The sequence below is a fragment of the Dasypus novemcinctus genome, chromosome 9 (assembly GCF_030445035.2).
Source record: "Dasypus novemcinctus isolate mDasNov1 chromosome 9, mDasNov1.1.hap2, whole genome shotgun sequence".
Taxonomy (NCBI): domain Eukaryota; kingdom Metazoa; phylum Chordata; class Mammalia; order Cingulata; family Dasypodidae; genus Dasypus; species Dasypus novemcinctus.
In genome coordinates, this window is record NC_080681.1 from 121,334,952 (window position 1) to 121,359,054 (window position 24,103).

General features: G+C 46.7%; 1 protein-coding gene across 1 annotated transcript in view; it reads right to left on the minus strand.

Annotated features, from left to right (window-relative positions):
- TNFRSF8 (TNF receptor superfamily member 8) overlaps window positions 1-24,103 on the minus strand; it is a 53,425-nt gene that overhangs the window by 20,694 nt on the left and 8,628 nt on the right. The window contains exons 3-7 of the mRNA XM_012521201.3: window positions 13,795-13,947; window positions 8,626-8,716; window positions 8,139-8,302; window positions 3,381-3,494; window positions 819-971 (exon numbers count right to left, since the gene is read on the minus strand). Of these exons, the coding sequence (XP_012376655.2) occupies window positions 819-971; window positions 3,381-3,494; window positions 8,139-8,302; window positions 8,626-8,716; window positions 13,795-13,882 (610 nt within the window). The 5' untranslated portion in view covers window positions 13,883-13,947. The remainder of the gene's footprint in view (window positions 1-818; window positions 972-3,380; window positions 3,495-8,138; window positions 8,303-8,625; window positions 8,717-13,794; window positions 13,948-24,103) is intronic.

The following is a 24,103-nucleotide window of genomic DNA, read 5'->3' on the forward strand; positions in this document are numbered from 1 at the left end:
AATACACAAATAAAGAAGTCTTTACATCAGAGTGGCAGAACCACACTGGAAACTCTAGCTTTCCTAGATATTCCTTCAGAGTCTTTTGTCAAAATGTCTATTATTTTTACCAAAGGATAAAAACTCAGGCACCATCTGTTCAGATTGGTCAGTGCCTATGCCACCCCACTGTTACAAATTTTTAATATCACCTCTGGGTTTTTTTCCTTTTCTCCTTAATAGATCTCTATTTTCAGTCCCTTCCTTCATTATACCTGCCTGATCTGAGTCCAAAGCCCCTCTGGGGGTCTTAAAGTAAGTTAGCTCTCACTTCCTCTGCAGCCCTGACATAGAACATTTTAGGGTTTCCTCCTCTTAGTTTCCTTTGTCACTACCCTTCCATCTGTTTTCTACCTTGTAGAAATTTGTTGAAATCTCTCATCTGCTAATGAGCCCATTTTTGTTTCATTGTCAAAGGTTTCTACTTTGTGTTCACTGGCAAATATCCAGCTTCTTGAGCTGAAAGCCTATATTCATCTATATTGTCAATAAAACAGACAAGCAAGTAAAATTTTTACCAGCCCAAAAATCTCAGGAAGAAAAAGTTAAAAAAAAAAAAAATATATATATATATATATATATCATTAGAGCTTCTTAATGAAATGCTGAATCTGGATTTTATTCTACTTACTAGGTCTCACTATTCAAACAATAACCAAAGCCCAAACTTGACCTAGTTAACAACCAGATTGAAGGTCATTTGCCTGGTGGGAGTGGAGGGAGGTACAGCAGTAGGGACACAGACCTATGCCCTTTGTTTGGAGGTGAGGTCAGCTTACCCGGAGGTTTGATGGTCACCCCTGGTGGACAGATGGAGCGGGTGATGCAGCGGGCGCAGGAGTTGGTCGCTGATGTGGCACAGAACATTCCAGGTCGACATTCGCAGACGCGGGAGGAGTTCCACGTGCAGGGCATCTTCTCCACCAGGTCATCTAAGAGACACAACAAAAGGTCATAGAAAGGATCAAGAAAGTGCAAGGGGAGGGGGTCCAGAGAAGCACTTGCTCGGGGCCATACTACAAGAAAATAAATGTTCATTTGACTATGCCACTGGGCAGGTCTTTTGGCATGCTCAAAACAATTACGTAAGTGAACATAGCCAGTCAAAAGAGAAGTGCCATGTGTTTCCACTTATATAAATTTCTAGAAAATGTAAACCATTCTATAGTAACAGAAGCAGATCAGTGGTTGCCTGGGAATGGGGATGGGGTTGAGGAATGGTGGCAGGGATTACAAAGGAGAAGAGGAAACATTTGGGGGAGATGGCTAAGTCCATTATCTTGATCATGGTGATGGTTGAACAGTTGCATACATATGTCAAAACTTATCAGATAGTATGTTTTGAATATGTGCAGTTTATTGCATGTCAAACTACATATCAATAAAGCTGTTAAAAGAAAATAATTGAGGAGGTAAATCTGAGGGGTCATGGTGTAGAATATGAAATGAGATTGGTGGTGACTTGATAACCATTTAAAGCTGGGTGACAGTCCTTAGCAGTATTCTTTAATTCTCCCTACTTCTGAATATGCTTGAAATTTTCAATGATAAAAAGGTTTTATTCTTCAAAAGCAAAAAATAAAACAAAAGGCTACAGTTTTCATAAAAGAAAGTGTATAATAATGCATTTATATATGTTGGGGAATGTTTTGCATTCTCTGTTTTCTGCAGGAAAATAGGATTATTGCATCAGGAGATTAGACAAATGTGGCTTGAGATACTCAAAGGCCCAGAGTCATAAAACAAGGGACCATACAACTTCCATGGAGAAGAGAACTGGGGAGGATTTGGGGAACTTATGCAGAAAGCATGAGTGAGATGATCTGGGGCAATGAAACTAATTATCACTACTCTAGCTATTAGAATAATTGAGCATGCAAGGTGGTATTCTCAGCACTCAATGAACCCAGAGTAACCTATTCAATTCCCTCAACAACTCTCGGAGATAGAAACTATCATGATGCCATTTTAAAGGCAACCAAGCTATGGAGAGGTTAAGAAACAAGTTACCAAGAGTGGTATGGCCAAGATGTAAACTCAGGCCCTTGGGCTCCAGGGTGCATGGTCTCAGCCACTCCATCCCACTGCCTCTGGGGGCTTGAATTATGAGAGTTGAATGAATGCTTGGGCCCAGCACTCATCTCTTGTTTCTCCATCTGACATGGTGGCTGTGGTGGATTGTATTTTTCCAAAAATGGTCACAGAAATATTTCTGGTCCCATCTGACCTTCCAGAGCCTGGCCACTACCCATCAGGAAGTATGTTCTATTTTCCTTCCTTTGAACATGAGTGGGATTTGTGACTGCCTTGACAGATAGAAGACGGCAGAAGTGAAGCTTGGCCATAAACTTCTGCCTCTCTCTCAATCTCTCTCTCATGACACTTGCCCTTAGAACCGAGCCACAGGCTGTGAGGGTGCTCAAAGCAGGCCATATGGAATGACCACACAGAGAGGCCCTGGAAAGCCCCCCAGCCACGGCACCAGCCCTGTGAGCGAACAAGCATCAGACGATTCTTGCCTCTAACCTTCACATTTTCCAGCTGAGGCCCCAGAAATTGTGGTGCAGAGACAAGCCATTCCCGCTGTGCCCTTTCTGAATGCTGACCCATAGAATCCATGACTACGCGAATGGTTTGTTTCTCTTCCTAAGTTTTGGGCTAGGACGAGGGCCTCTGGTGACAACAAATGGAGTGTTCATTACTCTAGTTGGCCTCCCCGGGCCCTCTGGTCCATGTCTCAGTGTGAAAGAAACCCTGGGCAAGGAGATGGACTCACCCACTCCCCCGGGTGGCCTCTGTGGGTGCCGGGGCCTCCAAGAGCCACAACGGCCACGGCCTTGGCGGCATCCCCTGTGCTGCATGGCCCTCAGGTACACACGCAGTCACCAGTGGTGCTTGTGGGAAGTGCCCTTTAGAGGCAGGAACCAGGACCCGGGGCCTGGTGGCAGAAGGGCCTTGGTTTAGACTCTGACCCGGCCCTTCAACAGGGCTTGTGAACTTTGGGAAGTTCCTTGACCTCTCCAAGCTTCGGTTGCCTCTTCTGTAAAATGGGGACAACCATAATCCCTGAATGGGATAAATGTGGAACAGGTTTGGAACGGGTAGGAGCTTGATAGCTGTTTCCTTGAAGGAAAGAGTGAACAAATGGAGGCATTCTGAAATGGGTTCGCTGAGAGGAGCCCCTGGAAGGGGCAGTTCGGGAACACTGGGATGGTGACCCGAGGCTTCAGAGGGCAGAGCGGCCCAAGACCAAACCCAGGCCCCACCCCAGGTTCTCCGCCTGTCCTCCCAGGCCCCCTTGCTCCCTGGAAGGAGCCCCTGGAGGAGGACAAGGCCCTTACCTCGGGAACAGCTCACACAGGCAATGCAGCGGCCAGTCATGTCCAGGTAGTAGTCCTGCGGGCACTGCTTCCTGCAGGCGGCAGAGCCCTGCGGACACAGCTGCGGGGACAGCCCTGGCAAAGGAGGCAGAGAGGCTCCAGACCAGGCCCGCCTCGGCAAAGGCCTCATGCACACCTCCTCCATCTCTGAAGCCCTCCACTCCCAGCCAGCTCCCAACTCCACGGACTTGGGATCCCCGCTCCTTTCAGAGGGAGTCCTGAGGCTCAGAGAGGAGAAGAGCCTGTCTAAGATCCCCCCACGCCCTCCAGAGAAAGGCACCAAGTGCCTCCTAACTTACCCCGCTTCCTGCTCTCCCCTCTCTGACCCACCGTGTCCACGACTGCTGCCCCCTCCCCAATCTCTACTATGTCACTTCCTGGCTCAAAACTTTAGTAGCATTGTTCCCTTTGAGATCAGCAAAACGGCAAGAATTAAACTGACCCAGAGAGAGGTCTGGCCTCTGCCCTTGGCTACAGGGAGGTGATGTTTGGGTCTCTGGAATGTCCTGCTGGTTAATAGTATCTTTGTTTGCTAGGGGTTTTGGCCACTGGACAATCTAACAATGTGATGTATGATGGGGACTTTGGGCCACAGGATATCAATTCTGAACTCTGGAAGAATCAGAGACTCTAGGAGTGGTTGAAGTCTGAAGGTCAGCCACGCAGGCAACATGTGATCACACCCCAAGAAAACTCGGGACACCACAGCCTGGGAGGGCTTTCGTGGCTGGCAATGCCCCATGTACATTGTCACACATGTGTCTAGGAAGAGTAAATGCCATTCATGCCTTTCTGGGAAGAGGATGATCAGAAGCTCCATTTCAGGACCCCCCGAACTCTGCCTGATGCATCTCTTCCCTGGGCTGATTTGAATAGTATAACCGCTTCAGCGAGTTCTGTGAATCCTTCTAGTGAATTAGCAACTCCAAGGGTGGTTTGAGGAAACCCCTGAGCTAGCAGTTGGTATCAGAAGTGAGGGCAATCTTGTGTGGACACTGTGCTCCCTCTAAACTGTATACCTGCCAGACTCCCAGTCGACCTAAAATCTTATTACCCACTATAATAACTTCTGTTTTTGTCTGGAGATCCTAGACAATGCAGTAAGACAAGGGAAAAAGAGCTACAAGATTTGGAAAGAAAGATGTCAGGCTGTTTCTATTTGCAAATTGTGTAACTGAGTGCACAGACAACCCTAAAAGAATCTGCAAATACATTATTAGAATTAGCAAGTGAGTTTATCAAGGTAGTTTGATATAATGCCACAAATCAAAACCCATTGAATTTCTATAGACTAGGCTGAACATTATAAAATTGCTGTTTTTTTTTAAGTCAAAAATGACCAAATTGAGAGAATTTAAAGACATGTTATAGATCTAAACATGAAAGGCAAGACAGGAATGTTCCTAGAAAATAAGTGGAGAATATCTTTGCATCTTCAGTGAAGGGAAAGACTTCCAAAATAGAACACAGAAAAAACTGTTCATAAAGGAAAAGGAAAAGTCAAATAATTTTGACTATATTAAAATTAAGAATGTCTCCTATCAAATATTCCATAAAGAGAATGGAAGGCAAGTCATGGGGCAGAGGGTAGAGGAGAAGATATTTTCAACACATCTACAAAGTATTATAATCCAGAACTTTTTTAATACTACAAATGTTTTTTTTTTACGTCTAAGAGAGAGAGTCTTTTTTTTTTTTTTTTTTTGAGGTCCTGAGGCCAGGCATTAAACCCAGGGCCTCATACGTGAGAAGCTGCTGCTCAGCCACTGAGCCACACCAGCTCCAAAAGTCTAAGGGAAATGAAAATATACATCCACACAAGGACTTGTATGGAATTACTCATAACAGCCAATAGGCTGAAGCAACCCAAATGCTCATTAACTGGTGAGTGGATAAACAAAACACAGTCTCTCTGTACCAGAGAGCACTGGTCAGTAATATAGAAGCAACGAAAGGAGGACCCCAATCCTTTGCCATGGGAACCAGGAGAGCATCGAGTCAACATCAGCAGGGTCCAGACATGCTCAGACCAACTAAATCCCACCCCATCCCCTCACCCAGATGCTTCCTTTCTTTCGCTTAAGTTTGCAGCAGGCTCGGGGTGGAAGGCAGATGACAAAGCTGAAAAGCTGGACACCAAGGAGAAGAAACCTGGAGTCAAGAAAGCTGATGCCAGCAGCAAGGTTCAGAAGGGTTACCTCAGGGAAAGCTCCTAAGCAGGGGACACTCCTGTTGCAGCTGCAACCCCATCCTGGTTAGAGGAACTGGCACATAGTCTTGTTCCAAAAGTATTCCAGAAAGCTGACAGACAAGGAGTGTCCAGCAGCAAAATCCAAGATGGAAAAGAAAAAGAAAGAGCAGATGTCCCTGTTTCTGCCAAAAAGCCAGTTAGTGGTGACGAGACCGGAAGTACCCAAGTGTTCAGACTCTGCAAGGTGCCTGGATAGGATCCTGCCCAAGATATGCCTCCACAGAAAGCCCTCAGGGGGCATGGAAACCATACGCAGCCCTCCAGGGACCACCTGCTCATCCTCACTGGTGCTGCAGAGGCCAGCGGGGGCCCTCCTGGGACGGCTGAGCAGTGTTCCTCTACCGAGCTCTGCACAGACACCAGAAGTGACACCAGAGTGGCTGCTGCCACCACCACCAAAATGATCGGGGGTACGAAGATCCGAGAGCATCTCACTGATTCTTACTCCAAAAAGATTCTGCGTAAGCCCAGACAGCAAGAAGGTGGGATCTTCACAGAAAGAAACATCAGCTGCCAGAGCAACGGGAGGCTCATCAGAACACTGTGGGCCATGCCTGAGGCCAAAAGCCAAAGCTGTTCCTCAGCTCCAAGGCCACCTGCCTTCTGGAGCTTTATCCTCACCAACTGGGGCTCTGAAATGCTTGCAAAGAACTCTAAGGAGGGTAACTGAGACACTGAAAAAAAAAAAGGGAATGAATCACTGATACGTGTTGCAACACGGATGGACCTTTAAAACATTATACTGAGTGAAAGTCTCCATGTTATATGATACTGTTTCTATGAAACGCCCAGAAGAGGCAAGTCTATAGGGAGACAGCACGTTAGCAGTTACCTGCATCTTTTGGGGGTGAGAGAAGTATTCTAAAACTGGATTGTGGTGATGGCTGCACAGCCCTGGAAATTCATTTCAAAATCATTGAATTATGTACTAAAATGGGCGGACATGATGGTATGTAAATTATATCTCAATAAAGATTTAGAAAGAAACAGCCCAATAGAAAAATGGACGACCCTTGAACAGATGCTTCACAAAAATTCAAATGGCCAATAAATATATGAAAATGTGCCCAGGTAAAGCACAGGAAAACTGAGGAGACCTTGAACAAGAAAGCTCATAACAGCCTTATTTGTAATAACTAAAACCCAGAAATAACCCAAATGCCCAAAAGTAGTAGAGTAGATCAATACAACAGACTTCTAAACAGCACTGAAAATGAATGAACTCCAAATACACACAGCATAAATCGATTTTACAAACATAACACAGAGCACAAGAATCTAGACCCAAAATAGCACATATTAAATGATTCTGTTCATATAAAACTTAAAAGCAGGCAGAGGGGAGTGGATGTGGCTCAAGTGGTTGAGCACCTGCTTCCCACATGAGAGGTCCCAGGTTCAGTTCCCAGTGCCTCCTAAAAAAATACAAACAAACAACAAGCAAAACAAATGAAAAAAAAAAAAAAAAACAACCGCAAAACAAAGAGCCAATGGTGGCTCAGTGGGTAAGTGCTGGCTTCCCACATATGAGGTCCCAGGTTCCCAAGTTTAAACCCTGGCTCCCAGTACCTTAAAAAAAAAAAAAAAAAGCAGGCTGAACTAAACTAGAGACAGATGTCTGCTTAGGTGGTAAGTATGAAAAGAAGACAGGGAATTGCTTACCCGAAGTCTTGATAACAGTTACTTGGGGTGGGGGTGGGAGGTCTAGTGGGTGGGAAAGGGCACAGGGGGTCACTGGGGGGTCTGGGTGGCAGTTACACATGTGTTCATTTTGTGATAATGTGTTGACCTCTTTCTTTTCTGTGTAGTCACCAGTTTTCCATATCATCTTTGTTGTAAGTCAAGGGTTCAATATGGGAGGGTACAATCCTGGACTCTGTATTTCACTATTCTCACGTTAAAAAAAGAAAAGAACAATTGTTTTCACAATGCCACTGACCCTCCCACCATAGCTCAACTAACAGCCATCTTTCCACCTTAGGGCGAAGGTGGAACTCTTGGCAATGAACTCCCAGCCCCAGCCAGCCTCCCAGAGGGGACCCTGAGTTCCTCCCACCACCGAAGTCACTCCTGCTCCTCCCCTCCCCACCCCACCCCCCAACGCTGCCCTCACCTCTGCCTAGTTAACTCCCACCCTTTCTTACAGTTGGGCTCAAACACCTCCCTGACCCCATCGGGGGCTCGGTCACACCCTCTCCTGGAATCCTGCCCCCTCCTTCTGCTCCTTACTGCAGTTACCACTCTATACTACTGTGAAGTGGGTCTCTCCTGCTCTGTAAACCCGAGTCCTGCCACTGGCACCTCTGGCCCTCATTGCGTTCAGCTGCAGGACATCAGCTCTCGAGGCCCTCTTTCCTCCCCGCTGGGGAAAGACCACAGCTCCTGCTACCTGCCCTGACCAGCACACACACAGGTCACCCACCCACCAGGAGCCGCTGCCCTGGGACACAACTCACAGTAGACATTACCTGGACCTGGACTGGGCTTCTCCATGGAGGAGGGAGGGCCAGGGGCGCCCATGGATTCAGAGGCATCTTTTGGGGAAAGGGCGGCGCCCTCTCCTGGAAGCATGGTCCTGGCACCAGAAGTTGCTGGGGAGGTCAGGGTGGACACGACCTGGGGGGTGGAGGTGCTGGGGGAGAAGCCAGAGGTGAGGCTGGCCATTCTCCCGATGGGGCAAGCAGACCTGTCCCTGGAGGACTACAGTTTCTGTACAGAAGAGGCCTGTGGACCCCCTGCCCGGAGCCTATGGCTGGCCTGCCGTAAGCCCCCAGGGAGCGAGGCTGTGTTTTCTAGGTGCTCAGGGTCTCCCATGATGCTTGGAGCCGAGGTGGACCCACAGTGGGGCCTACTCATTCCCCCAGCCCAGCTGCACCCTGCGCATCCTCTGGGGCAGGGACAGCCCCACCTAAGGCCAGTGGCAGAGGAAGGGAGGAGAGAGGGCCTGGGAATCACCTGGCAGGTGCCTCGCAGTCTTCCCGGCTGGTGCTGCAGTCGGGGCTCTTCGGGGGTGGCTGCTCACAGATCGTGTCCCTCTCCGCTGTGCCTGCAGGAGAGCAGCAAAGTCTCAGAGGTAGCCTGAGGTCTCTAGGAATAGACACTTGGCCACCACTCACCAGAGTCATGGATAGGATGCTTGGAAAAGCCCAGTGCCCTTCTGGAGTTTGTGCCTGCCCAGCATCCGCTCCCCCTTTGGTGTAAGGCAGCCCGAGTGTTGCTGAGGAATTACTGTCCCCAATCCTGATGTCTATGGTTAGGGGCCAGAACTGTCTGTCTCCCAGGGGTAGTCATGTGACCAGGCTAGACCAATCAATCTTTCTGTTTCTCTGGCCATGACAGATGGGTTCAGGGATGGGCACATGAGCAAAGTCACATCTATCAGGTGCAATGTCAAGGTCATGTTTTTGGTTGTTGAAAATGTAGGAAGAAGCAGCTGTCTTTCCACTGGGGTTGATAGGACACAAGCCTGGAGCTGCTGGTAGGTATCTTACAGATAATCCAGCAAAAAGGGAAGGAGAGACAAAAAATGGGAAAGGACAGAGCTCCTGGATCCAGCCATGCTTGAAGCTGCTGGAGGTGTCTCCAGATATTTCAGTTACATGTGCCAAAATATTTGGGATTTTGTTACTTGAAACCAAAAGAGCCCCGAAGAACACCAGTGAAAACAATGCAGAGAGGAAAACGTGCCGGCTTTCATCACGCAGACCTGAGCCTGCATGCCACCTCCACCACTTTCCAGCTGTGCCAGGCCATTCCACCTCTCTAAGCCTCCATTTTCTCCTTTGTAAATGTTTTTCATAATGCACCTGCCACAAAATAGTATAAGTGCCCCTGGCCCTCCCTCCTCCGTGGAGAAGCCCAGTCCAGGTCCAGGTAACGTCTGCACGGTACATCATAAATACCATGTCCGTCTCTCCATCTGGACACATGCCCCATCATTTAAAAAAGTGACTCTCTTGGGAAGCGGATGTGGCTTAGGCACCTGCCCACCACATGGAAGGTCCTGGGTTCAGGTCCCAGTGCCTCCTAAAAGAAGATGAGCAGACACCACACCTGCCACAACAAGCTAGATGCCACACCCACCACAACGAGCAGGAGCCTAAACAAGCAGATGCCACAAGCCAGCAGACACCACAGCCCACAGGAAGCTGATGTAGCTCAGGCTGTTGGGCCCTTGCCTCCCATGTAGGAGGTCCCAGGTTCAGTTCCCAGTACCTCCTGGAGAAGGTGAGCAAACAATGAGCAGACAGATGAGAGAGCCATCTGGAAGGGAGGGGAGATAAAAAATAAATAAAAACAAAATAAAAATAAGTGATGCTCTTGTGCTAGATTATGACCTGAAGATCTAATGGAGAAGGACGTGAGCAACCCTGACTTCTCTTAGGATCTGCAGCGGTGGAGTGAAAAGAACTGGGCTTGTCATTCAAATCCTGGCTCTACCATTCTTGGACAATTTACCTCTTTCTCTGGCCCTTGTAAAAAGGGACTAATCTGGCTTGCCCTAGCGGGTTTTGAGAACTTCAGGAGAAAGCCTGTGAAAGCTCTTGGTTTGGGGCTTAGCTGCAAGCTGAAACTGAAGCAGAAACTACCTTTTGTTTTAGATTTTTTTTCTCTCCCCATCCCCTCCCCCCGGCCCCGTTGTCTGCTCTCTGTATCTATTCACTGTGTGTACTTTCTGTGTCCACTTGCATTCTTGTCAGCGGCACCAGGAATCTGTGTCTCTTTTTGTTGCCTCATCTTTCTGCATTAGCTCTCTGTGTGTGCGGTGCCACTACTGGGCAGGTTGCATTTTTTTCATTCGAGACAACTCTCCTTACAGGGTGTATTCCTTGCGTGTGGCGCTCCCCTACACGGGGGACACCCCTGCATGGCACGGCACTCCGTACGTGCATCAGCACTGCGCATGGGCCAGCTCACCACACAGGTCAGGAGGACCTGGGTTTGAACTCTGGACCTCCCATATGGTAGGCAGACGCTCAGTTGAGCCAAATCCGCTTCCCTACTTTCCATCTTACAGTTGGGGAAACTGAGGCCCTGAGAGCTGCCCTCTGGGAGATTCTACAAGGGAATCCTGAAATTAAGCAGCATTTGGCAGCCAAAGGGAGAGTGCTTCTTTCAGATCAGCACTGCCCAACAGAAGTATGATGTGAATCATATATAATTTTAAATTTTAAATTTTTTTTATTTAAATTTTTAGTAGTCATAGGCAAAATTAATTTTAGTAATATATTTGTCTAACCCAATGCACCCAAAATAGTATCATGTCAACGTGTAATCAATATTAAAAAGTATTAATGAGATGTTTGACACTCTTTTTTTCATAGTCTTTGAAACCCAGGGCATATGTGGCACTCACGGCACATCTCAATGGCTTAGCCACATTTTAAGTGCTCAGTAGCCACAGGGGAGGAGTGGTACCCGCATTGGAGACCACAGGTCTAAGGGCGCGGAAGAGAGGACTCTGGCGCCACCAAGTGGCAGTCACAGGAACACTGTCTGGAGGGCCCCGCCAGGTGAAAAGCTGGGCCACACTCTCCGGGTGGAAGCGCTAAACTCAAAGTTATTTTTTAGAGTTGCAAGAGCTTTTAGCTACCAAGGCCTTCTAGCTATGCCCCTTCATTTCACAGAAGAAGATACTGAGGTTCAGAGAAGGGTGGGGACATGCTCCACAGAAGCAAAGGTGAACAAAACCCCAGGTATCTGATGCCTAGTCCAGAGCACTTTCCACGCGCCCAGTCCACCCTGCCCTGCTATTGGGGTGGAGGGCTTCTGTGTGTCCCTTAGCAAAGTCCCGAGGGGAATTTGGCCAGCTGTGAAAGGGACCCCAGCCCTCCCCGACCCTGACCCCATGTCAGGTGCCCCGTGTAGGTGCCAGCACTTGCTAGGAAGGTCAGGACAAGCGCGGTGAGCAGGGGCGGGGGCAAGAATTGACCCACAGGGACGGAGAGGAACGGAAGCTACGCCAAACGACTCTGTGAAGGTCAAGTGCGGAGATGCCTGACCGCCAGGAGAGGGAGGGAGGCCCCTGGAGGAAGGGACATTGTAGGAGTGAACTGAGCGGAGCATGGAGGAAGGGTGTCCCAGAAAGAGGGAACAGCACGTGCAGGAAGGCCTGGTGGGAGGGAGGCGCGCAGCGTGCCCGGAGCAGGAAGGTCAGGGGACGGCGCTGAAGGTGGAGCCTGGAGGACCGAGGGACCAGTCCTTGAGAGGCCCACCTCTGGGAAGATGGAGTTGATGTGCTTTTCCCTATTCCTCCCACTGAGTGCAACCAAACATCGGGGACATTCTGTACAAAACAGACAGAAGACTGTGAAATGCAGAGAGGAGGAGACGACCTGCGCGGGACCTCGGCCCTGAGGAGCGGCGCGGCGTGCCCGGGCTTTCTCTTTGCTTCGCGTACCCCAGGCTTGAAGCGGAAGCCAGTACCCAGAAATGCCAATGGGCGCGGACAAAACATATCCCACAGAAGCCTGTTCTCTCCAGCCAAGGACGGCGATCTTAACGTGAGAGAAACGGGAAGACGGAAGTGCTTTAGGCAGGCGTGCGGGTGTGTCCGCGCGTGCGTGCCAGTGAGACGGGATCAGACTGGGTTCTGCAAGGGTCCCTCTGGCTGCCTGCTGGGGGGACAGGAGGACTGGGCAGGGTGGTGGGGGGCGAGGGAGAGATCACTTCCTTCCAGTGATCTCGAAGGAAGAGGGGTTGGTGAGGGAGAGGGCCCTCTCCCGGAATGGGGGAACCACTCTCCTCAGGTTTGCGTGGCAGGAGGGAGGCTTCGGAAGGACACGCTGATGGGAGCGGCGCCATGGGCTGGGATGAGGCGCTTTCCTCCTGTGGGAAAGGGTCAAGTTTAATTTTCAAAAGGGAAGCCGGGGCGGGCTCTGCTGTTGGAGGAGGGTAGGGGTTCCAACGGCTTTGGCAGGCCAAGAATTTGAAAAGTGGCGCCGAAATGAGGGGAGCCAATGGTGAGTGTGGGGGGTGGGGCTAGAGCAGGGAAAGCCAATGGTGAGTGCTGAGGGTGGGGTCAGAGCAGGGAGAGCCAATGGTGAGTGCTGGGGGCGGGGCCAGGAGTGAAAGTGGCGCCAAATTTGAAAACCACGGGTGGGTAAAAGCAAAGCTGAGCCGCCCAGCCAGCGGGAGTGTAGGGAGCCAGAGAGCGGGGAATCTGAGCGGATGCGGGAAAGTTAGTTAGATCTCTGTGATAGTCTGTAACCCCTGAAGTACCCAATCAATGGGGAGCAGGGGAGGGACCCACGTGTTAGGTTTAGGTTATAAATATCACTGTTTCTTCTTGTTTGGTACACTGGCCATTTTGTCCAGGTTCAGTGCCCGTTCTTGCAGGATCGTTAATAAAATTCTTTTCTCCTCCACAATCAGGTGAGCTTTTATTTTCTTATAGATGCAGCGTTCTTTCTAACTCCCCAGTGGACGTGTGGCTCCCTCTGATTTCCCCTGGCTCGCTCCCTCTCCATGCACCCTCTGTGGCCATGGGTGCCTCTTCTGGGCTGTGGTCCAAAGCCCACCCATCCCCTTCTCCCCCTTCCGGCTCACTGTGAGCCAGGCCTGGAGGGAAGGTGGGGCCCTGCTGCTGGCTGCTGCCTCCTTACCCCTTCCCTCTCTGGCCACGCACTCCGTTTGCACTGTCAGAAAACCAGAAGCCCAGGGAGGGACAGACACTGGCCCGCAGCCCCACAGCAAGCTAGGAAGAAACTGCTTTTTCAGCCCAATCTCTTGGCACCTCTAACTCCCACTGCCCTGATTCTGAAATGGGGGGACCAGTCCCAGTGCTGCTGGAAACTCCCAGGACAGAGACTCGAGGTTTCCTTCTTATTAATCGGGCATCAGAGAACTTCTGCTCTGAACCTCCGACCCATCCAAGACCTCCTCCAGCCAGGCCTGTGCCATGGGCCACTAGGGTCTATCTGAGCCAGGAACCCGAGGTGTGGGGAAGGGAAGTAGAGGGCTCTGGGGCCTGGTGTATCCATGGCTTTGTGAACGGAGACGTGACCTGCCCAACAGGAAGGAGGAAGTGAGCGGTCAGAAGTCATTTGCAGGGTTGGGACTGGGAAGTAGTGGAGCAGCGCTGGCACAGACCTTGGTTCCGGGCTGTGGGTGCGGACTACTTACCCTGGAGTTTGACAATCATCCCTTTCAGGCAGGTGGAGTGTTTGGAGCAGCGGGCACAGGAGTTGGTGGCTGATGTGGAACAGAACATGCCAGGTCGGCATTCGCAGACACGGGAGGAGTTCCAGGAGCAGGGCCGCTTTTCCACCAGGTCATCTAAGAGACAAGGAGACGGCTCACAGAGGGTCAAGGGCGGGGAGGACATCGGAGGAACCCTCCAGGGAGTTCGGCACGTGAGAGAAGAGGCTGCTGTGGTCTGTTGGCGGGGCAGCGGTGTGCTCAGCATTCCCTGCAGAGTGGTCCTCGGATGAGGGCAAGATGGCAGGCTGGGCCCCCGATGTAAGTTCCACCTTCCACCCCACAAAATCCCTGGTGAGCACACAAATGATATTACAAATAGATGCCCCAATTTTTAAAATGGGCAAAATATCTGAATATATATTTCTCCAAAGATGACACAGAAATGGTCAATAGGCCCATGAAAATACATTCAGCATCATTAATCATTAGGGAAAATCAAATTAAAACTAATATGAGATGCCACTTTCTATACCTGAGGATGGTTATAATAAAAAAGAAAAGAAAATTGCAGCCCAATGGTTCAAAAAGTTAAACAGAGTTACTACATGACCGGGCAATTTTGGCCCTAGGTATATACTCAAGAGAACTGAAAATTGAAATGTGTTCACACAAAAATTTTTAAACAAAGGATCATACCAGCATTATTCACAATAGCTAAAAAGTAAAACAACCCAAATGTTCATCAGCTGATGAATGGAGAAACAAAATGTGGCCTACCCATACGTTGGAACACTATTTGGCAATGTGCAGGAATGAAGTCCTGCTACCTGCTTCAACACAGATGTTGTAGGGCTCCATTTATATAAAATTTCCAGAATAGGCAAGTCCATAGAGACAAAATGTAGGTTAGTGGTTGCCAGGGGATGGGGGAGGAGAGAATTAGGAAGTATGGGGTTTTATTTTGGGGAAATGGAAATGGGAATAAACTGAAAACCACTGAATTACACACTTTAAAATGGTTTAAATGACAATTTTATGTAATATGAATTTTATCTTAAGAAAACACTACTTTAAAAATTGTTCATTCATTCATTCATAAAATTCCTGGAAAACACAAAGGGGGATCCTCAGACCAGAAATGATGAAGACTCCCTAAAATATAGAAGGCAGATGGGATCAGCTTGAAGAAGGAAACCACAGCCCAAAAAATACACGAGCGGGTCATGCTGGAGAACATGGGAGAGTCCCTGGCCACTCCAGTCTCCAGGTGGCAGGGGCAGGACAGGGGCCCAGGGGACTAACTCTAGGAGCAGCTGGTTGCCCACACTCCTCATCTGAGCTGGCAGGGCCTGGGGCCAGGCACACCTGGGAGGAAGAGGAGCCACAGACACAGAAGAGCAGCCCCTGGCAGACTCTGCCCACACCATGCCCCAAACTTCCCAAGTGGGTGTCAGAAGCCTCGTTCGCAGGTGCAGAGGATTCACACAGAACTAGACATCTGATCAAGCATCAGAGGAAACATCAGAGGGACCCTAAACTCAAAACAAACTAATGCTCTTGGAAGCTGATAAAAGAGAAAACAGAGCAAGCCTTTAGAATCAGTAAAATGAACATCCTCAGAGACGCAAAAGGAAATTGCAGCCATAAAAAGCATAAGGCTCTGCGTGGAGCAATCCTATGGCACATGGCCTCAGAGAAAGACTACATTTCCCAGCATCCCTTGTAGTGGGTTTGGTTCATATGACCAAGTTCTGGCCAATGGGATGTGAACAGTAGTGATAAAAGCCTCTCCCAGGCCTGGCCCTTAAAAGCATCTCGGGAGACTGTCCTACCTCACTCTTCCTTGCGGTGGTGACCCTGCTATACCCCCCTAACATTCCTCTGTACCCCAGAAGATGTACTGAGGAGAAAATAAAATGCAAAGAATTCTTAAAAATCTGGAGAGACTGAAGTCATCTCATTGAGGATAGTGAGGAGACATCTCTGGAAAATTCCAAGAAAAAGCTCTCTGCATATCAGTCCCTACAGAATCACAGGCTGTGCCAGGTGCAGGAAAGATTGCCTGGACTTGTTAGCTTCTGGGGAGCTGTGCCAAGTCATAGAAAAGATCAGAAATCAGAGGAGCAAGGGACACCCCTTTCTCGGTGGCATAAGTTCTAATATGGATCACCTGCCAGCATTTCAGAGGTGAAAACAGATCCCTGTCCTCGAGTGAGAACTATGCCCATCTCTGACTTAACTCTACCTCCCTACCCAGGCCCTCGGGCTCCTAAAATGAGGTTCAAAAATCACAGTCCGTCCCCAACTAAAGCTCTGAGCTGTGAAGACAAACTAGAGCTCAATGAGTTGGGACACGTGTCAAGAAGTCACCCACATTGTATCAAGACAAAAAGAAGGCAGGGGAAGTGGACTTGGCCCAGTGGTTAGGGCTTCCACCTACCACATGGGAGGTCCGCAGTTCAAACCCCGGGCCTCCTTGACCTGTGTGGAGCTGACCCATGCACAGTGCTGATGCGCGCAAGGAGTACTGTGCCACGCAGCATTGTCCCCCGCGTAGGGGAGCCCCAAGCACAAGGAGTACGCCCCGTAAGGAGAGCGGCCCAGTGCAAAAGAAAGTGCAGCGCAAAAGAAAGTGCAGGAATGGCACCGCACACACGGAGAGCTGACACAACAAGATGATGCAAGAAAAAGAAACACAGATTCCTGTGCTGCTGACAACAACAGAAGCGGACAAAGAAGAACATGTAGCAAATAGACACAGAGAACAGACAACTGGGGCGGGGGGTGGGAAGGGGAGAGAAATAAGGAAAAGAAATCTTTAAAAAAAAAAAAGAAGGCAGGGAAAGAGCTGCTGCTCCTGCTAAGCTTGAGCAAAAAGAAAAGAAATAGCAAGGCAATGCTGCACATGTACTCTGGCAGGAAAGAAGGATGGGAGGAAAGAGAGAAGACATGAGAATTAGAAAAAGAAAAAAAAGGAACATAGTTTTTAAAATTTAGATTGAACTAAATTTAAAATTGATTTTCTTCACCAAAAATAACAGCAATATTTTTGTATTATTCTTAGGTAAACCACAAAGCATTTATTTTTTGTAGGCTTTCCAGGTTTTGTTTATAAATCAAAATGAGGCAGCAGATATAGTCATGGAAATAAGCAAAAGAAAACGGACAAATCAGTTGTCAGTATCCATGGTTTCTTGATTCTGTCTTGACCATGAAAAAGAAGTTGTTCAGCATGTACTGGCTAAAAAACTTATGAAGGTGTAAGCTTAACAAACGAATGTAAACAACAACAACCAGATGTGGAAAAAGGCATTTGAACTTTAAATGTAACTTGTTCTTTTAGTTCATTTGATAAAGACAAAATCTACACTGAAATCCTTGGTTAGAACATAGTTTTTGTTTGTTTGTTTGTTTTTTAAAGATTTATTTTTATTTTATTTAATTCCCCTCCCCTGGTTGTCTGTTTTCTGTGTCTTTTTGCTGTGTCTTGTTTCTTTGTCCGCTTCTGTTGTCGTCAGTGGCATGGGAAGTGTGGGCGGCGCCATTCCTCGGCAGGCTGCACCTTCTTTCGCGCTGGGCGGCTCTCCTTACGGGGTGCACTCCTTGCGTGCGCGTGGGGCTCCCCTACGCGGGGGACACCCGTGGGTGGCGCGGCACTCCTTGCGCGCATCAGCACTGCGCATGGGCCAGCTCCACACGGGTCAAGGAGGCCCAGGGCATGACCCGCGGACCTCCCATATGGTAGACGGACGCCCTAACCACTGGGCCAAAGTCCGTTTCCCTAGAACATAGTTTTTAAAAGACAAGGAACCCCCTCTAAAGAAACTGAACTGATCCCAAGAATACTTTACACTTAAGGGACTTAAGAATGTACATTCAATAAAAGAAGATCTCAAGGAAAAGATGATCAAATAAAAGGATGATATAAAAGGGAAGATTGCAGAGCTAAAGGAAACAAACTGAGAAGCACAACGCCATTATTAAAAATCTATTAAATAAATTCCCAGTGCCCTGGGGCCTGGTGATGCCTGAGAGATAAGAAAGAGACTTGGCAGTGAATTGAATTAGTATCATGAAGAAAAGCTTAAGAAAACACCAGTGAGTGCAAAGTAAAGACACAAAGATTTTAATGAAATTAAAGAAGATGGTAGATAATAAGAACAAGCCAATCCAGCATAAGGATAACTAGGGTCCAAGAAGTGAGACTGCAACAAATAGTATCTATATTGAGCAAAAATCAAAGCCATAGCAACTTTCTTGAAGTGAAGGAAGAACTAAATCTGTCCATAGAAAAGACATACCAGACATCATGAGACACTGTTTCCAAATAACTAATATCAAACCATATTTGTGTGAAGTGATTGAACCTCAAAGATAAAGAAATATTCTAGCAATCACCTAAAAAGGAGAAAAAAAGAAGGCTGATCACACACCCCTCTACAGCAACATTCAACACAAAACTACAAGAACCAATGCCTACATAGTTCAAGAGGAAATCTGTTTCTGGAATATTATAACTGCCCAAATTGTATTTCAAGTATAAAGGCAATATTCTCAACCATGAAAGAACTCTGAGAATAGACAAAGATGAGCCCTTCTTGAAAAATCCATATGATGGAGAAATCTAGCCAATCAAGTGACAAATCAAAATCAAAAATTCAGAATTGGAGAAGCTATGGAAAATATACTGTCCTGATTTGAGTCTTTTGTGGAACCCATCCCTGTGCCTTTACCTATTATATGTGATGAGACATTTGGTTAGATTCAGTTAAGGGACTTTTGATTAGCTCTCTTTTTCTTTTTTGTTTTTCAATGCAGCAACCAAACGTTTATTTAATTACAGCTCAGTGTTACAGCTTGAATGTTAGCCTGGCTGGGAAGAGGATAGAATCACAACCCACTGCTCAGTGTTACAGCTCGAGTGGCCAGGGCACAGATGGAAGTGCAGATGGAAGCGCTTAGATCCCCCCTTTTTTTTTTCTTTTTTTTTTTAGTTAGGTCAGTAAAAAGAATTTATTGGGAAATGGAGGAAAGAACAGAACTTGCTGAGAAATGGGAAAGAAAGATGGAAATACACACCAAGATCTGGTGCAGGCTCCTCTAGGCAAAGAGAGCCCCTAGATCACTTTTGATTAGAACATTTGGTTAGATTTCAGCTAAGGAAGTCTTTGATTAGATTGGGGACCCTTTCACATAGTTCAGTTGGGGGCCTTTGACTGGAGTACCTCAGGGAAGCATGACCCTCTTGCTGGAGCCCTGTAAAAATGGCAGAAACATGCAGGGACACATAGAGCAAGTGAGACAGGACTCCAGGATCACCTACAGGCACAGAAAGACAGAGAAACCCAGATAGACCATGAGAGAGGCTGGAGGCTAGAATCAGCGGAGCAGCTGGACACTGACAAGACAAGGCCTGGGGAGAGATGAGTCATGTGCTTGACCTTCTACAGCTGAGCTAAGGGAAGAAAGCCTCTTTAGATGATATGGCCATGTGCCTGATGGCCCACAGCTGCAACCTGGTGAGACAAAGTCTCTGATGATGCCTTAATTTGGACATTTTCATAGCTTCAGAGTATTAAGATTTTACCCTAATTTATTGCCATTGTAAAAGATGACTCATTTCTGGTATTTGCGTTGTCAGTCTTTAGCAAAGTAAAACATATATTCAGCATATGCAATGAATAAATTTAAATATCAAAGTAAGCCAATATGCCAAGGAAATTATGATCGCAGAAGAGAATATAAACATCACGGATTATGACAAAATAAAAATGATGTAAGCAATGAAAGTCAGAAAGAAAATGGGGGAGGTGGGCAAGTTAATCACTTCATTTTTCATTACAGGGAGTCAATCTATTCTATTTGATCAAATATTGAAACAAGTAGACTAGGACTTTACCACAAGAGGTAATAGCTCCTTAAAGGAGTCCTAACTGCTTATTGATCTCATAATCTCTTAATCTTAGAGGAATTTTTTTATGGAACTATTATCTCTTCTGATAAAAATACATTAATCTGCTTGAAATTTGGCATTCTTTTGATTTCACTTCAGTTTCTTCTTCCTCTGATACATTTGAATAAAACAAATGTAATTATTTTAAGACAATAAATAGTATGAGCCCATTCTTTCAAAATTCCTTCTTATGTATGTACAGTCTGTCTGGCTACTACCCTACCTCTCCTCCTTTAGAGAGGTACAGACACGTGTGGGTCATCCAACGACAATACAAGTTTTTTGTGGGTGGAGGGGTGTGGGGGACAGGGTTTGGCTTTCTTTTTGCACTCTCCTATATTCCTTGAAGTTTTAAAATACTGAACATATATAATTTAACAAAATTTACTCATTACTTTAACAAATAAAGGTATACCAGAGGAATGCTCACATAAAGGAACGAAGGAATACCAATATTAATATGAAGCAAAAACGGAATCAAGGCAAAAAGCATTATAAGGAACAAAGAAGTATATTATTGTAAGTTCAAAAAAGGTCCACCCCCCCCAAGAAAACATAATATCCACGAATATTCATGGGCCTAAAAACATAGCTTTGAAATATATAAAGCAAAAATAGACGACATAAAAATGTAATGAATGAACAACTAACCTGAGAGATGGATTTTAATACATCTCTCAGAAATCAACAAGTGGGGGTGAAAAAAATTAAATAAGGATCTAAATTATTTAGGGAAGCAGATTTGGCTTAACTGATAGAGCATCTGCCTACCACATGGGAGGTCCAGGGTTCAAACCCAGGGCCCCCTGACCCATGTGGTGAGCTGGCCCAAGAACAGTGCTGATGCGCACAAGGAGTGCCGTGCCACACAGGGGTGTCCCCCGCATAGGGGAGCCCCACACACAAGGAGTGTGCCCCATAAGGAGAGTTGCCCTGCACGAAAAAAGCGCAGCCTGACCAGGAGTGGCACCACACACATGGAGAGCTGATGCAGCAAGATGACGCAACAATAAAGAAACACAGATTCCCAGTGCCGCCAACAAGAATACAAGTGGACACAGAAGAACACACAGCGAATGGACACAGAGAACAGACAACTGGGGGCGGGGGCAGGGGGGAGGAGAGAAATAAATAAAAAATAAATCTTTAAAAAGATTTTTTAAAAACATAAATAAATAATTTAAATAACATAGTTAACAAGCTTGCTTTAACATGTATACAGAGCTATGTATGCAACAAACAATAAACATTTTTTTTCAAACACATTGAACAGTCTTTGAAAATATGATAATTTATTAGGCTACAAGAGATTTCAACAAATTTCCCCACCCACCCTCCAAAAATCCCATATAAAACAAAATAAAACACCAGGTAGCACCCTGACCATACTCACTAACCATAATAAGAAATTAAGAGTGAGAGTACTTATTGTATGAGTTCTCCTGAAACAGAGATTAGCAGCTCAAATTCCAATATCGCCACTTACTAAAGCATTGCGGCCTTTGGAAAGGCCCTTGACCTCACTAAGCCTCAGTTTCTAATGGTAAAGCAGGAATGAGAAAATAATCCTTTCACAGGGACATTACAAAGATTAAACTCAATAAATCTGAGGCCCCCTCTTGAGAAAACAAGTTAACTAAGTGTCTCAGAAAAAGTTGAGTGAAGCAAGTCAGGCACTGAAGGACAAATATTACATGACCTCTCTGATATGAAACAAGTACACAGAGCTGTCTCAGGGAGCTAAAGTCTGGAATTTAGGCTTAAAGGAATCTGGAGCGATGAGGAGGGTTGTGAGCTGACGCCTACATGGGTGATGTCTATGATAAGCAGGAGGTAAGTATTTGTACAGGGAAGGAATATGATGGGGGCATAGGGATACCTTTGGGTGGGGCTTTGTGGGCTTGAGGGGGATGGGGTTGGGAGGATGGGTCGGCTGACCCAAGGATTTGGGGGGAGGACTGGGGGGAATGGTTGAATATGGGAGAATGTCAGGTATACGTTTGAAACTATACTGTTGAGAAAACTCTTCAGAAAATATAATAAGGAAGGATCACATGTTTAAGGTGCTTAACGGAGGGGGGCATCTGGTACAGGGACAAGCTTCTAGGGAGTATGAGAGTGATCATTTTGTCACAGTGTGTTATGTCATTGGGTGGAGACCCATACAATGAGTGTGAAGCTGTACCCACATCCTGGGGAGACCAGATGTTCCCAAAGAGAGGGAATTGTGTCTCTCCAGAGGACTGCTGGCTCCCAATTAGTTAGGGCAGGCTAGTATGTCAAGCCCTCAGCATTGTTGCATTATCTGTAAATCTGGTTCCTCCAGGTAGTGAAGATTGGGTGTCATGGTGTGCCCTGAGGGGAGGGGGGAGAGAGGTATAGCAGGAATGGAAGCAGGGAACTGGGGGGCAATGGAAGTGCTCCACAAGATCATGCAATGATGGACATGTCAACTTACATCTGAAGTGTATAGAAGTCTATAAACTAAAATGTAAACTATAATGTAAAACATGAGGAAACTAAAAATTTAGAAATTTGTACAGTCTAAAATATAAACAATAATGTAAACCAAAATGGAACCATGTTTGATAGCTATGTTTCAAAATTTGTACATCACCTGCAGCAAATATAACATGAACATGTAAAGAGATCATTGCTGGGGAAAGGGGGAAGGGTTTGATGTTGGATATCTGGGAGTCCCCTCTACTGTGTATGTGAATTACTGTGATCTAAAACTTTTTTGAAGACAAAATTAAAAATTAGAAAAGAAAAAAAGAAAGGTTGTAGACACTGAGGAAGAAATGAAAATGTCTTGCCACTGTACATACAGGGCAACACCTATTATAGTGATAAAAGGCAAAACGTTAGAAACAAAGATTTATAATATTTATCATTTTATTAATACACCGATTTATTTTTACTTTATTTTAGTATTTCTAAATTACTATGTATTCTATTTCTAAACTTTAAACCTATTACTGTATTTCAATTTCCTATTAATTGAATTCGGCCATATATTAGGATTCATTGTTGAAGAAGTTTTGGATCACAGAGAGGTTCAACTATGGCAGGGGAGGAACTCTGGTATGGGGTGTCATTGATGGGGGGCACATGGGTGCGGGGTGGGGGGAGTTCTCCAGGGCAAGTATATAGGGAACATAAATATGTTAGGATGTATGTTGGGTATTTTTATAGTAGTTACGGTTACAAACGTCAACTGAGAGAGTGCTGAGTTCCCACCCAGGGGAGCTCTGTCACATTCCCCAATGGAACAGCAACAATCCCCCAAGTACAACGGCAAAGATCAACAAGGAAGGATGGTCCAATAATGAGCCCTTGATACTGATGACTATGCTTAGGAGCCTGTGTACCTGAAATAAGAACTAGGCCTAGAGCTGCGGGGTGCCTAAGAGTTACCTCCTGAGAGCCTCCATGTTGCTCAAATGTGGCCACTCTCTAAGCCAAACTCAGCATGTAAATGCATTATCTTCCCCCTAGCGTGGGAGAGGACTCCTGCGGATGAGCCTCCCTAGTGCCGAGGGATTACTACCAATCACTAACTGCAGAAGCAACTAGAAAGAGACCTCGAATAAAAGGGTCAACTCAGACCAGCAGAATATCTCAGCCTACATGTTGGATCAAGTGTTAAAAACTGCTCTTTGCCCTCGAATAAAAGGGGAAATGGCAAAGACAAATCAATTGAGATGGCTAAGAGTCTTCCAAAAAGAGTCGGGAGGTCATCAGAGGGGTCGTGCTTACACACACCTCAGCACGACCCCAGATAAAGTCAAAATAGATACAACCCTAGGTGCTGGTTCTCCAGAAGGCTATGGAGATCCACAGGGTATATGGTCATGGCAGATGGATTTGGAGCTCTGTGCCATGTTGGAGGGCCCTACTTTGGAATTTGTGCTCCTGAGTGTGACAGAGCTGGACTCAGATGTGACTTTTCTACATATGCCTCTTCTGTCACTTTTGCTGAACCCGTGGTTGTCGCTAGGGATGGTCTATACTCAGGAGACTTGAATCTCTGGACTTCCCATGTGCCAGCTGGGTCCAGAGCCTCAGCAGAGTGGCGACTCCTACTCTCTGGTTCATTGGTGTTACCCAGGCCAGTTAACAGGGAGGTGAAGATGGTCAACCACCACACCAGGGAATCAAGACTGCCTACAACGGTAAGCAAAGGAATTGCATCCATCATCCATGTGGAATCTAAGCCCCCTCTTGATCTAGAGGTGGAGGGGACATCGCCATCCCAATGTCCACAGAATGGAGGAATAAAATATGGACTAGAGTGGACTGACTGACATTCTACTGTAAAACTATTGTGATGAGTAA